The 13,773-nt window shown below is 41.4% G+C and overlaps 1 protein-coding gene across 4 annotated transcripts in view; it reads right to left on the minus strand.

The window, feature by feature from the left end:
* MYLK4 (myosin light chain kinase family member 4) overlaps positions 1–13,773 on the minus strand; it is a 113,047-nt gene that overhangs the window by 78,380 nt on the left and 20,894 nt on the right. For 3 of the 4 annotated variants that reach the window (XM_074398383.1, XM_074398382.1, XM_010338095.3), the window contains exon 2: positions 13,427–13,700. In XM_074398383.1, the coding sequence (XP_074254484.1) occupies positions 13,427–13,700 (274 nt within the window). Of the gene's footprint in view, positions 1–8,467; positions 13,701–13,773 lie in introns of those variants that run through there. The other variant, XM_010338096.3, reaches the window with a different exon arrangement.

A 13,773-nucleotide genomic window follows, 5' to 3' on the forward strand; every position in this document is an offset into this window, starting at 1 on the left:
ACCAACACAGTGTCTTTTGTGCAGTGGGGGTTCAGCAATCATTTGCTGAGTAAATTAATACAGAATCTAGGCATAAATATTTGAAGGAATGCTTAGACACTAAGGAATCTTGGACAAGTCCATCTAACTTCTTCTGATCTTTGAGTTTTTCTTCAGAGAAGGGTTTGGATGAGCTGACCCTCAAGGTCCCTCAAGATCTATGCATTAAGGTCCCTAATCTTTGAGTCACAACCTGTAGGTCAGAGCACAGGCCTTCAGTGTCCCATTCACATGGAAATGCCATGATAACCTGTGTGCAACCCCAAGTGGAGGAAGCCATGAGTCATGGATTATGCTTCTACTGGTATCCAGTTGAGCACACAGCATACTACCAACCTCAATGGATGAGCAAATTGGACACTTTTCCCCACTGAAAATGGCAAAGGAAGTTTAAAAAATCATTAAAATTAATATGAAATGCCAGGAGGTACTGAACAGGTTGTATCTCCATATTTAATAAGACCTAGGACCTGGGTCAGGTGTGGTGGCTCACGCCTGTAATCCCAGCACTTTGGGAGGCCAAGGCAGGCAGATCATGAGATCAAGAGATTGAGATCGTCCTGGTCAGTTGGTGAAACCCCATCTCTACTAAAAACACAAAAATTAGCCGGGCATGTTGGTGTGCGCCTGTAGTCCTAGCTACTAGGGAGGCTGAGACAGGAGAATCGTTTGAACCCAGGAGGCAGAGGTTGCAGTGAGCTGAGATCAAGCCACCGCACCCCAGCCTGGGTGACGGAGTGAGACTCTGTCTCAAAAACAAAACAAAACAAAACAAAACAAAACAAAAAATTAGACCTAGGACCTGAAGATAGTTAAGCACATAAGAGAAATGTACTGATCGCAGTACTTACAGCATCTTACGTTTTCCAATGAACTTTCATACACACATGGTACTTTATTTGGCCCTGTGTGGTCGATGGGGCTGCAGAAACTGACATGCATATACTGCTGTACAAAGAATTTAAAGAACTCCCCTGAGAGGGCAGAGCCAGGACTGGAAGCTGCACCTCCTGACCCCAGTGGTTCATCTTGAACAGGATATTTAACTGTGAAGCACGAAGTTGGGTATAGCAGGACAAACCTTGATGGTGGCGTAGGGTGCAAGCTAGGGGCCCACCATGGGGTTCAAAGCCCAGCTCTTTTGCATGTGGGTTTTGGGCCAGTCAATTAGCCTTCCTGGGTCTGTAAAATAGAGGAAATATACCTACCTCATGGCTGACAGTGAGACTTTAAAGGCATCAGAATATGTGCACCTCTCCTTGTCCTCCATGCATGGTCTCATCCACCTCTGCTCTAGCCAGTCCTGTGGCAACCAGCTCCGTAGAGGTGCAGCCTGAAGGTGCTTCATCTCAGGCCACTGCACCATGCCTTCTCTCCAGGGTTCTCTGGCATTGTTGCGGGACTTTCGTGGGGACTGGCATTTATGCATATGCAACTGAAAATGCCAGGGAATAGTCACCCCCCAGGACCCACCTGATGGTGGAGATGGTGCCTGGGGGATCAGTGCCAGTGTCCACTTCAGTCCTATGGGCGGGCGGCTCTGAGGTCATCCTGTCTGAAGCAGCCAGCTTGGCAAGGCAACCTTGCTGGGGCTTCTCTCCTTCTCTGTTTCATACTCCTTAAGCCCCATATCTATTCCCTATCGTCAGTCCCCAAAGCAAGACACCCTCATGCATGTTCTGGTCTTGGGCTCTGCCTTCTAGTAGGAACTCAGGAAAGACATCGTGGAGATATGGTGCTGGGCACGTAAGAAACCCTACATACACTTTACCTGTTAGCCATTTTCTATACTAAACGCTGCCTATTATCAGTCTTCTCCATGGCACTAAGGGCAACCATGGGTGGTAGATGGGGCTGCAGAAACTGACATGCCCTCTTGAGGGAAATGGCCTTCTTTGCTGTCACCATAAGGTGGGCAGAAAATGAGAAATAAGAGAAGTGGTATTTCCACAGGGCAAAGACCTGGAATAGCTTCCTGAGTCAAATGTCCACAGACTGATTTGGGGCCACTTCACTGCAAGAGGCTTACGGTGGTTTTAGACCATAAGTAACAAACCGTTTAAAAAATTTACGTGTGTGTTATTGTGCATTAGAAAATCTATAAATAAAACATCAAAACCATGATTTCATTTTATTTTTGCTTCTGCTAAAATGTTTTAAATGACTTGACATATGAAAAATATTAATAGAAATAAAGATAGCATGTAAATACAGCAAAAACCATGATAGTGGTGTTGTGAAAAAAAGGTCTGAAAAACTAATAGATGAATGTGCATTCTATAACCATCATGTTTTAGGTAAGTGGATAGGATCGTAGTTTGGGCATCTATATTTAGGAATTTTGTTATCAAGTATGCTAACTATTCTTTTACTTAGAAACACAGATTTGATTTGCAACATTTGTATTTTTGACAATGTTGTTTTAACTTTCAGAGAGAACAAATAAAAATATTTTTCTCATATTAAGACAAGTAACAGAAATAGCATAATCTATAAAAATCTATAAAACAATCATAATTTTAATTACTCTAAGAAGCTGAAACAACATACACATAAATATGACTCATCTATGCATTTGAGCAAGGACACTCAGAATTCACGTGGCCAGGTATCTATACACAGTACATTGGAAAACCTTTTTATTGCTCTCTGTCCTGAATACAGATAGAGCACACTCACACATCTAGGATTTGAACTCAAGCCTGGACCAAGCAAACCTAATAGACATTTACAGAACTCTCCACCCCAAATCCACAGAATATACATTCTTCTCAGTACTACATCACACCTACTCTAAAATTGACCACGTAATTGGAAGTAAACCACTCCTCAGCAAATGCAAAAGAACGGAAATCATAACGAACAGTCTCTCAGACCACAGTGCAATCAAGTTAGAACTCAGAATTGAGAAACTAACTCAGAACCGCAGAGCCTCATGGAAACTGAACAACTGGCTCTTGAATGTTGACTGGATAAACAATGAAATGGAGGCAGAAATAAAGAAGTTCTTCGAAACCAACGAGAATGAAGACACAACATACCAGAATCTCTGGGACATATTTAAAGCAGTGTCTAGAGGAAAATACATAGCAATAAATGCCCACATGAGAAGCAAGGAGAGATCTAAAATTGACACCCTATTGTCAAAATTGAAAGAGCTAGAGGAGCAAGACAAAAAAAAAAAAAAAAGCTAGCAGGAGACAAGAAATAACTAAGATCAGAGCAGAACTGAAGGAGATAGAGACACAAAAAACCCTTCAAAAAAAAATAATAAATCCAGCAGCTGGTTTTTTGAAAAGATCAACAAAATAGACAGACCGCTAGCCAGATTAATAAAAAAGAAAAGAGAGAAGAATCAAATAGATGCAGTAAAAAACGATAAAGGGGATATCACCACATATTCCACAGAAATACAAACCATCATCAGAGATTATTACAAACAACTCTATGCACATAAAGTAGTAAACCTGGAAGAAATGGATAAATTCCTGGACACTTGCCTCCTCCCAAGCCTAAACCAGGAAGAAGTCAAAACCCTGAATAAATCAATAACAAGGGCAGAAGCTGAGGCAGCAATTAAGAGCCTACCACCCAAAAAAAGCCCAGGTTCAGATGGGTCCACAGCCGAATTCTACCAGACATACAAAGAGGAGCTGGTACCATTCCTTCTGAAACTATTCCAAACAATCCAAAAAGAGGGAATCCTTCCCAAATCATTTTATGAGACCAACATCATCCTGATACCAAAACCCGGCAGAGACTCAGCAAGAAAAGAAAACTTCAGGCCAATATCCATGATGAACATAGATGCAAAAATCTTCAATAAAATACTGGCAAACAAACCAATTGCAACAGCACATCAAAAAGTTTATCCACCATGATCAAGTAGGCTTCATCCTGGGGATGCAAGGCTGGTTCAACATATGCAAGTCTATAAATGTAATTCACCACATAAACAGAACCAAAGAGAAAAACCACATGATTATCTCAATTGATGCAGAGAACACCTTTGACAAAATTCAACAGCACTTTATGCTAAAAACCCTCAATAAACTAGGTATAGATGGAACATATCTAAAAATAATAAAAGCTATTTACGACAAACTAACAGCCAATATCATACTGAATGGGCAAAAACTGGAAGCATTCCCTTTGAAATCAGGGACTAGACAAGGATGCCCTCTCTCACCACTCCTATTCAATATAGTATTGGAAGTTCTAGCCTGAGAAATCAGGCAAGAAAAAGAAATAAAGGGTATTCAGTTAGGAAAGGAGGAAGTCAAATTGTTTCTATTTGCAGACAATGTGATTGTGTATTTAGAAGACCCCATCGTCTCAGCCCAAAATCTCCTGAAACTGATAAGCAATTTCAGCAAAGTCCCAGGATACAAAATCAATGTGCAGAAATCACAAGCATTCCTTTACACCAATAACAGACTTAAAGAGAGCCAAATCAAGAATGAACTGCCATTCACAATTGCTACAAAGAGAATAAAATACCTAGGAATACAACTAACAAGGAACGTAAAAGATCTCTTCAAGGAGAACTACAAACCACTGCTCAACGAAATAAGAGAGGACACAAACAAATGGAGAAACATTCCATGCTCATGGTTAGGAAGAATCAATATTATGAAAATGGCCATACCTCCCAAAGTAATTTACAGATTCAACACTATCCCCATCAAGCTACCAATGACCTTCTTCACAGAACTGGAAAAAACCACCTTAAACTTCATATGGAACCAAGAGAGAGCCCTCATAGCCAAGTCAATTCTAAGCAAAAAGAAAAAAGCTGGAGGCATCACAATACTGGACTTCAAACTATACTACAAGGCTACAGTAATCAAAACAGCATGCTAGTGGTACCAAAATAGAGATGTAGACCAATGGAACAGAACAGAGGCCTCAGAGGCAACACCACACATCTACAACCATCTGATCTTTGTCAAATCTGATGTAAACAGGCAATGGGGAAAGGATTCCCTGTTTAATAAATGGTGTTGGGAAAACTGGCTAGCCATGTGCAGAAAGCAGAAACTGCACCCCTTCCTGACACCTTACACTAAAATTAACTCCAGATGGATTAAAGACTTAAACATAAGACCTAACACCATAAAAACCCTAGAAGAAAATCTAGGCAAAACCATTCAGGACATAGGCATAGGCAAGGACTTTATGACCAAAACACCAAAAGCATAGGCAACAAAAGCCAAAATAGACAAATGGGACCTAATCAAACTCCACAGCTTCTGCACAGCAAAAGAAACAGTCATTAGAGTGAATCAGCAACCAACAGAATGGGAAAAAATTTTTGCAATCTACCCATCTGACAAAGGGTTGATATTCAGAATCTACAAAGAACTAAAACAGATTTCCAAGAAAAAAACAAACAAACCCATTCAAAAGTGGGTGCAGGATATGAACAGACACTTTACAAAAGAAGACATTTATGAGGCCAACAAACATATGAAAAAATGCTCATCATCACTGCTCATTAGAGAAATGCAAATCAAAACCACACTGAGATACCATCTCACGCCAGTTAGAATGGCGATCATTAAAAAATCTGGAGACAACAGATGCTGGAGAGGATGTGGAGAAGCAGGAACACTTTTACACTGTTGGTGGGAGTGTCAATTAGTTCAACCATTGTGGAAGACAGTGTGGTGATTCCTCAAGGACCTAGAAATAGAAATTCCATTTGACCCAGCAATCCCATTACTGGGTATATATCCAAAGGATTATAAATTATTCTACTATAAGGACACATGCACATGAATGTTCATTGCAGCACTGTTTACAATAACAAAGACCTGGAACCAACCCAAATGCCCATTGATGATAGACTGGACAGGGAAAATGTGGCACATATACACCACGGAATACTATGCAGCCATAAAAAATGATGAGTTTGTGTCCTTTGTAGGGACATGGATGAACCCGGAAACCATCATTCTCAACAAACTGACACAAGGACAGAAAATCAGACACCGCATGTTCTCACTCACAGGTGGGTGTTGAACAATGAGAACACATGGACACAGGGAGGGGAGCATCACACACTGGGGTTTGTAGGGGGCAACCAGGGGAGGGACAGCAGAGGGTGGGGAGTTGGGGAGAGAGAGCATGGGGAGAAACGCCAGATATAGGTGAAGGGAGGAAGGCAGCAAATCACACTGCCATGTGTGTACCTATGCAACAATCTTGCATGTTCTTCACATGTACCCCAAAACCTAAAGTGCAATAAAAATAAAATAAAACAGTAAAATACATAAATAAAAATAAATAGGATTCACTGATACCTCTACAAAAGACAGTTCTTAAAACTGCTGTGCTTATAGATGTTTCGAAGACAGTAGGTTGCTCACATTTCTAAATATTCATCAATAATAAGAAAAGCTATGAGGACATGTTGTGTATTCTAATTTAAGAGAGATTTTCTTTTATTTATTTATTTTTTATTGCATTTTATGTTTTGGGGTACATGTGAAGAACATGCAAGATTGTTGCATAGGTACACACATGGCAGTGTGGTTTGCTGCCTTCCTCCCCATCACCTGTATCTGACGTTTCTCCCCATGCTATCTCTCCCCACCTCCCCACCCCGTCCCTCCCCCATTTCCCCCCACCAGACCCCAGTGTGTAGTGCTCCCCTCCCTGTGTCTATGTGTTCTCATTGTTCAACACCCGCCTATGAGTGAGAATATGCAGTGTTTGATTTTCTGCTCTTGTGTCAGCTTGCTGAGAATGATGGCTTCCAGGTTCATCCATGTCCCAAGAGAGATTTTCTTTATGGCTAAAAAGTTGCAAAAACACTCTGAAATACACATCCGTAATACTCCTAATGAACTCATATATCTTGTTGACCTTTTCACTGGGAAATGCTATGTGGGCTACATTCTCATAACATTCTTTTCCACGTGGAAGATGAAAGCCCTCACAGTATTTCCCATAGGAGAAATGCAGTCCTCCTGGTATCTCCCAAGGAGAAAGATATCCCTCCTAGGATCTCCCATAGGAGATATGATAAACAGCAAAAAATGATTCACACATGGGTAACAGTGACTGTCTAAAAATATGGATTTAACCATGATGTTAGGTTAGACCTAAAGAGAATTACAATGTTTTATGATTTCTTACTTTAAAAACAAACAAATCTCTCCCTAACTTTCTTCCATCTCTTTCACTTTGTCCTCAACTAAGATAGATAAGATGATTGACAAACAATTCCAAGATTGGCTTGTCCATTCAATTCCTCTTAGTATGAACTTGATGCCCCAGAAATATTTGCTGTGGAAGGGTCCCCTGGAAAGGCTCAGGGACAGGAGAAAGCCTGACTCCTAGAGTTCTCTGACTTCTGAATGCCAACAAGATGCTGGGTTGGTGGCTTCTTGTTGAATAAGATATAAATAAGGGATTTATACACAGGTATAGGGATAGATTGTCTAACTCCCCTAGAGAAATTTTTTTAACTGCATGCATTGTCAGTGGGGACAATAGCACCCCAAAGGAATGAAAATTCGTTCTTCTGGAGGCATGTAAAAAAAAAAAAACTTACTCTTTTTATGTATAAAGCACAGATATACAAACAATGCATCAATAGGTATGCAGTATATATGTGGTATTAAAATTAATGGGAAGAGTCAACTGGGGGAAAAACCCCTAAAAAGTCTAGGAGAGGGCGCATAATAATGGGAAAAAAAGACTGAGAAACATTGCCACAAACCCACCTTCAGACAGAAACAATGATTCGGATTGTTTTCTGTAGTGCTTTCAAAACTGTTGCATATTGTTTTAAAAATAATTTATCATATGCTAATTATAACGTAGTTAAATATGAGGAAAGAGCTGTCTTCCCAGATATGAATACCCTCTCTTGAAAAGTGCTAAAATCCTTAGAATAGGGATTATTTCTTTTCTTCCACAATTCTACTATGCTCCTGACTGAATTCCAATGCTGGAATAGCTATGGTGTCACATGAAACACGTTATCAGGCAACAGTTCAACAAAGGAAGCAGAGAAGGCTGTGCTCAGAAAGGCTGATGGCTGCACATGCTGTGTTTTGCAATCTATTTCTTAGTAAAAGAACTTTTGCTTAGGTTCTATTTTCTTTTCATAACTCATATAAGAAGCAGGAGAATGAAGAGATATGGACATTATTTATAGCCCTCACAAACAAAAACAGGTCACCAACTTTAATATGCACAGGGAATCCCTGCCCACGAGGTTCCCTAAAAGCTGGTGCAATGTTTGAAAGGTTGAAATGTGCCACATGCCGCTATTATTACCCCAACTGCTCCTCAGGCCAGTGTCCTGGGCAAAGATTCAGCCAGGGCATGCATTCCATTTTCTTTGGCAAGCGCCACTCCCAGGTTGGAAGCATTCAAACAAAATGAATCTGTCAGATAAAAGTGATTGTACTACCTGCACGTCCTCAAGAGCAGGAGCCTGGCAGGGGCCTCCCCGGGTCATCATGGACCGGATCAAGCGCCAGAGAACTGAAGACGAGAGAAGGCACACACTGCCTACAACCCAGACGTCTTTTCTTCTGAGTGTGAAGTCCATTCTCTGGGAGCAGCTGTGGATGTCGCTTGGCTTATATGCTCCTTCCCTGCCCTGATCTAGCACCAGCACTTCTCAAGCAGTGTCACCCTTTGCTCTGCCCTGAGGAGTGGGTGTCACCAAATTACAGAGGTTCTTGCAGAGTCCTGCCAATGCAATGATGTCTCCAGTTACGTGATCACCAAATTATCTGCCTCTTTAAAAGGAAAAATATGACAGCCTCATGTGACAGATCTGAAACAGGTGTAGGGGTGTTGGGAGACCTGCTGGCAACAATTGGCACCGTGAATGCGCATTTGTTCCCAGTTCAAGGACAATTAGCACGACTGTATCTGGCATCTGCTGGCTGCCAAGGCTGGGCCACCGCCAGGGAGATTTCTCCTGGCCTTACAGGGTGAGGAGCACAGGGATGCGCGTGGGGAAACACAACTTTAAAAATCACAAAACCTCCGCCCTCAGCCTTGTTATTTTGAGATCTAAGTTATAGTCATTATGGGTGCTGCTGACGGTACAATTTCACAGCAGTTGGTCAGGAAATTCCACCTGGTGTTAAATCTACCAACTGCAATCAAAAAAGGGAGATCCACACTTTACTCCAGCCCACTCTGTCCCTCTGCACATCCTGTTAATAAATATTTTGCTTTGCTTGGTCTTGGGAGCATTTGTGCTGGCCATTTAAACACTCCAGGGGCCGTGGGTCCTGAGTCTGCTGGGGACATTCTTGTTTCTACCCCCACAGCTTTGGGATACCCCCTGGTTGGGATATGGAAGAACTTAAGCCAGGTTTTAAGAAGGAATTATTCCCTATGAAGGAAGGCTTATAGATACAAATCAACGAGGGTTAGGATAAATTCAGAAATTATTTACTCAGGGGTGCTCCAGGCGCAGATGTGGAATGGTGGACCACGCTGACATATTTGTGTAGAGTGAGTATTCACAGTCTGTGTCCTACTTTTGTACTTGGGACCATGCCTTTTGGATGGAGGATGAGTAACTAGGGGTGAACAGGAAGGTGGGGAAAGCCAAGGGATGAGGAGGTGAGCACAGACAACCCCGGGCCTCATAAGCAGGGATAGGGGCGGTACATGGACGAAAGCAGTGAGAAGCACACAGAGCCGAGTGGTCAGCTGAGAATATTACGGGGCACATTTTTGTTTCATTAAGCAAGTAGAGGGATGTGGGAGTGTATGTGAGAGAGAGAGATTCTATTAAACATTCAAATAAATCTGAGGGAAATACAATATGAGGGCTATTTACTATATAGACAACAGAAAACTGACAAAAGAAAAAACCCTAGATCTGATTGTACAAAAACAATACTAATTACAGGGATGAGATCTGTTCATCATTTATAACCTAATGGTACAGACACAGTAGCCATCGAGCTCATCACTCGTCTGAGTCAGACCAATTTGGTTTTGTAAATTTTACTTGATTTCAACACCACACCACGTATGTATATTTAGATCTAGTTTATTATGGCATATGGTTATCCGCTGAAAACTTAGAATTTCACACAATACGCAGAACTTGGGTAACTTTGAACAGCCTTTCGAAATAATAGAATGAGAAAAGTCGCTAGAAAACAGAAGGAAAAGAAAAGCAGGAAAAACAGGCCACACATAGTAGCTTATGCCTATAATTCCAGAACTCTGGGAAGCCAAGGCAGGGGGATTACTTCAGCCCAGGAGTTCAAGACCAGCCTGAGCAACATAAGGAGACCCTGTCTCTCAAAAAAATACAAAAGTAGCCATGGATGGTGGTGCCTGCCTAGTCCCAACTACTCTGGAGACTGAGGCAGGAGGATCACTTGAGCCAGGGAGGTCAAGGCTACAGTGAGCCAAGAGCACACATCACTGCACTCCAGCCTGGGTGACAGAGTGAGACCCTGTCTCAAAAATGAAAAAAAAAAAAAAAAAAAAAGAAAAAGAAAAATTAAAAGACCAAGAAAAAGAAAAGAACTTAAGTAGAAAAAAGAAAAATACACTATGAAGTGTTTCATAAACTCAACAAAACAGAGGAAAGGAAAGATCGTTAAAAATCAATTCAGTGGAGGAAATATTTTAAAAATGGAAAAATCTGATTAAGAGCAGGAAAACACAAAGAATCAGAGTTTATCAAACTATTTTGTTTATGTAAATATAAAATTAAATATAAGTTGTTTACGTAAAATTCCTCCCCTATTGGGACCGGAGAGCGATTTCAGACACTAAATAAACTGCACTGCAAGCTTCCAGAACAAAGCTTTCAGGTCACCACGTCACCAGAGTCCGAAATTCAGAGTCAATTCTATCCCGCGCACCACAGCACGTGTTTCTACTATGATTAGCCGTGCTAATCTTCTCAAAAAGAAAAGGGATAAGAGAGAAAGGGGAATAGGTGGAGAAACTTGACGAGCATTTTTTTATAGTCCCTGGAGAGAAAAGAGTGGCATTTTAAAGATTTATTGCTACTCCAGCAGAAGATGAAGATGTGTTAATCTCGCTCTGTCTGCATACCTGAAGACATCTGAGCTGCTGGAATGTCCTTCTCCACCCACCCGCTGCCAAGCCTGCTGGCTGCCCTGGCACCCACCAACTGGGCAGGCTGGGGCTCCAGGCCACGGAAAGGAGAACCCTGTGCCTCTGACACGTGCGCCCATCCATTCTCCACATGGACAGAGAGAGACAGGGAAATTTATTGCAGACGTCTCCAGGCCTTTCACTATTTACAAGTAAGAAACTGAATGGGACACATGGAGCTCTAGTGACTACTTCCCATCTTCCGCAGGCTGTCAACTGCAGGACCCAGGCCAGGAGGCCCAAGTTACAGAAGGGATATGAGACTTACTACAAAGGACATTCTCTGAGGATTTCTAGGGGTTAAATAACAGTTTCAGTTTTTCCCTCAAAAACATCCTAAAAATATTTAACTTCCAAATCATCAACTTCTGGATGCAGTTGGCTATCACAAAAGTAATATCCCTGCATATATTTATGTACCAACTTAGCCCTATCTCACTCTTTTTTTTTTTTTTTTTTTTTTTGTCTTCAGAAACAGGGTCTTGCTCTGTTGTCCATCCTGGGGTGCGGTGGTGTGATCATAGCTCACCGCAGCCTTGAACTCCTGGGCTCAAGCAATCCTCCTGCCTCAGCCTCCCAAGTAGCTGGGACTACAGATGTGTGCCACTATGCCTGGCTATTTTATTTGTATTTTTTTATTTTTCTAGAAATAGAGGTCTTACTATGTCGCCTGGGCTGGTCTCAAACTCTTGGCCTCCAGTGATTCTCCTGCCTCAGCCTCCCAAGGTGCTGGGATTACAGATATGAGCCACGAACCCAGCCTATCTTATTCTTGAAAAAGTTTAGAAACACAAGTTTCTAAAACTTGTGTCACAGAATTTGGAGAAAAACAGTACTTGAAAGATAATAAAATTCATATAAACTATTACAGTTAGTTGATGATTTCAAAGTTATCCAAGAAGAATATTCTGTCTTCTCTGTCCTGCTGAAATTCAACAGAAAAAATTATCCTGTTGGTTTGTACCACTAAAGACCCTAATGAGAAAGTCATGTTCCACTTAATTTTGCCTGTGAATATTTCTTCTTGGTCTATATTGAACTCATGGGGAAAGCAGAGGTCTCAAAAAAATCTGTTTCAATCTGATTCATTTATTCTCTCCAGCACATTTTGTCATTTTTTATTCACTTACAATAAAAAGCCTCCTAGACCTTTCTTATACAATATTTCTATCTCATTGTCTGTCACATTGTTAGAAACACCCTTCCTACCTGAATAGTGTTTTTTAGAACAGTAGCTGGGCAAAGAAGGATGTTTTCCAAACATCCCTGATAAGAATCACTTGCTCTGATACCAAAAATAATGGTTCCCAGCCCTCAACCAGAATTCACTTAAATAGATCTGTTTGTTCCAAAAACACTTTTGGTGCCTATTTGTTCCCATTACTGGGAAAGCAACCCAGAAAACATGAACAAATAACACAAGGTCCTAACCTGGAGGAGGCTTGTCTAGAGAAAAGTGATTCACATGTTCAAAACCACTGCATGTGCTGGAATGAAGGCACGGTCAAAATGCTTGATGCTCCCACCGGGCAAGGAGCCAATGGATGACAGGCGGAACTGACCGGGCCAAGGCAGGGAAGGGAATTGATGCTGCTGCTAACATGTATGAAATGTTTACTCTCATGACAGATACTAGGCTGAGTGCTTTACAGACGCGATCACACTTAATTTTTACAACTGCTATTATCACACTAGTTCAGATGTGGCAAGCCCTCGGTTAAATTAATATTTTGCCCAAGAACAAGCAGCTGCATTGAGTTCAGAGCTCTCGTTCTGCACAGAGGAGGACACAGCCCCACAGTCATGCCATCAGCAACTCTTTCTTGTCCCGTCTCTGAACTTCACTATCAACAGCTCTGCCATCTACCTCGCGAGGAACTCAAGGTCTGGAGGAAATGAGAAACTTCTTTTGCAGAACAGTTGTGCCTCTCACAGCACTTTTCTGAATTTCAAGCCCAGATCCATCATTTTAAAGGATTCTTCTTCATTTCCACAAGCTGGCTGTATAACTCTGAAGCCACTAACCTTAATGTGAAGTAGATTGCAGGCAGAAATGCAGTTTCAAAGGCCTAATTATTTACCAAATGCAGTTGCATAGTTGATACACACAATTCTCAGTGAAGCAAAATTGAATGGCATCTATTCATAGACTTTCCTTCATTCTACTTAATTTGGAAAGGGTTGATGAATTGCTCCATGACATGAGAAAAGATAAGGTAGAATGAATACTTTTTAGGAGATTAAACTAGCACACAATTACCTCATTCTGTTCAGATCTTGAATCCTGGTCCCCAGAATTTTCTCCCAGAAAACACTTCACTTTCTCCACCTCTTCCCTGCACTGAAAAAAGGCCATTTTCTCCAGCTGGTGGTTGCTATTGTAACACGTGTTCAATTCTTCCAGCCTCTTCACTTTTAACATCTTAGTGGTGAGTCCGATTAAGCTTCTGTCTGGAGTGCGGTTTTCGTCACCCTCTGTCTCCGATTTATAAATCAAGACGCAATTGTGACTCTTCAGTGCTTCTTTTTCTTGACTGCAGAGAAGAGAAACACAGAAAGTTCTCATCACTTATTCACATATCTGACTTCTTGGGAAAATGAACAGTG

Source organism: Saimiri boliviensis, chromosome 4 (genome assembly GCF_048565385.1).
Source record: "Saimiri boliviensis isolate mSaiBol1 chromosome 4, mSaiBol1.pri, whole genome shotgun sequence".
In the NCBI taxonomy this organism is placed as follows: domain Eukaryota; kingdom Metazoa; phylum Chordata; class Mammalia; order Primates; family Cebidae; genus Saimiri; species Saimiri boliviensis.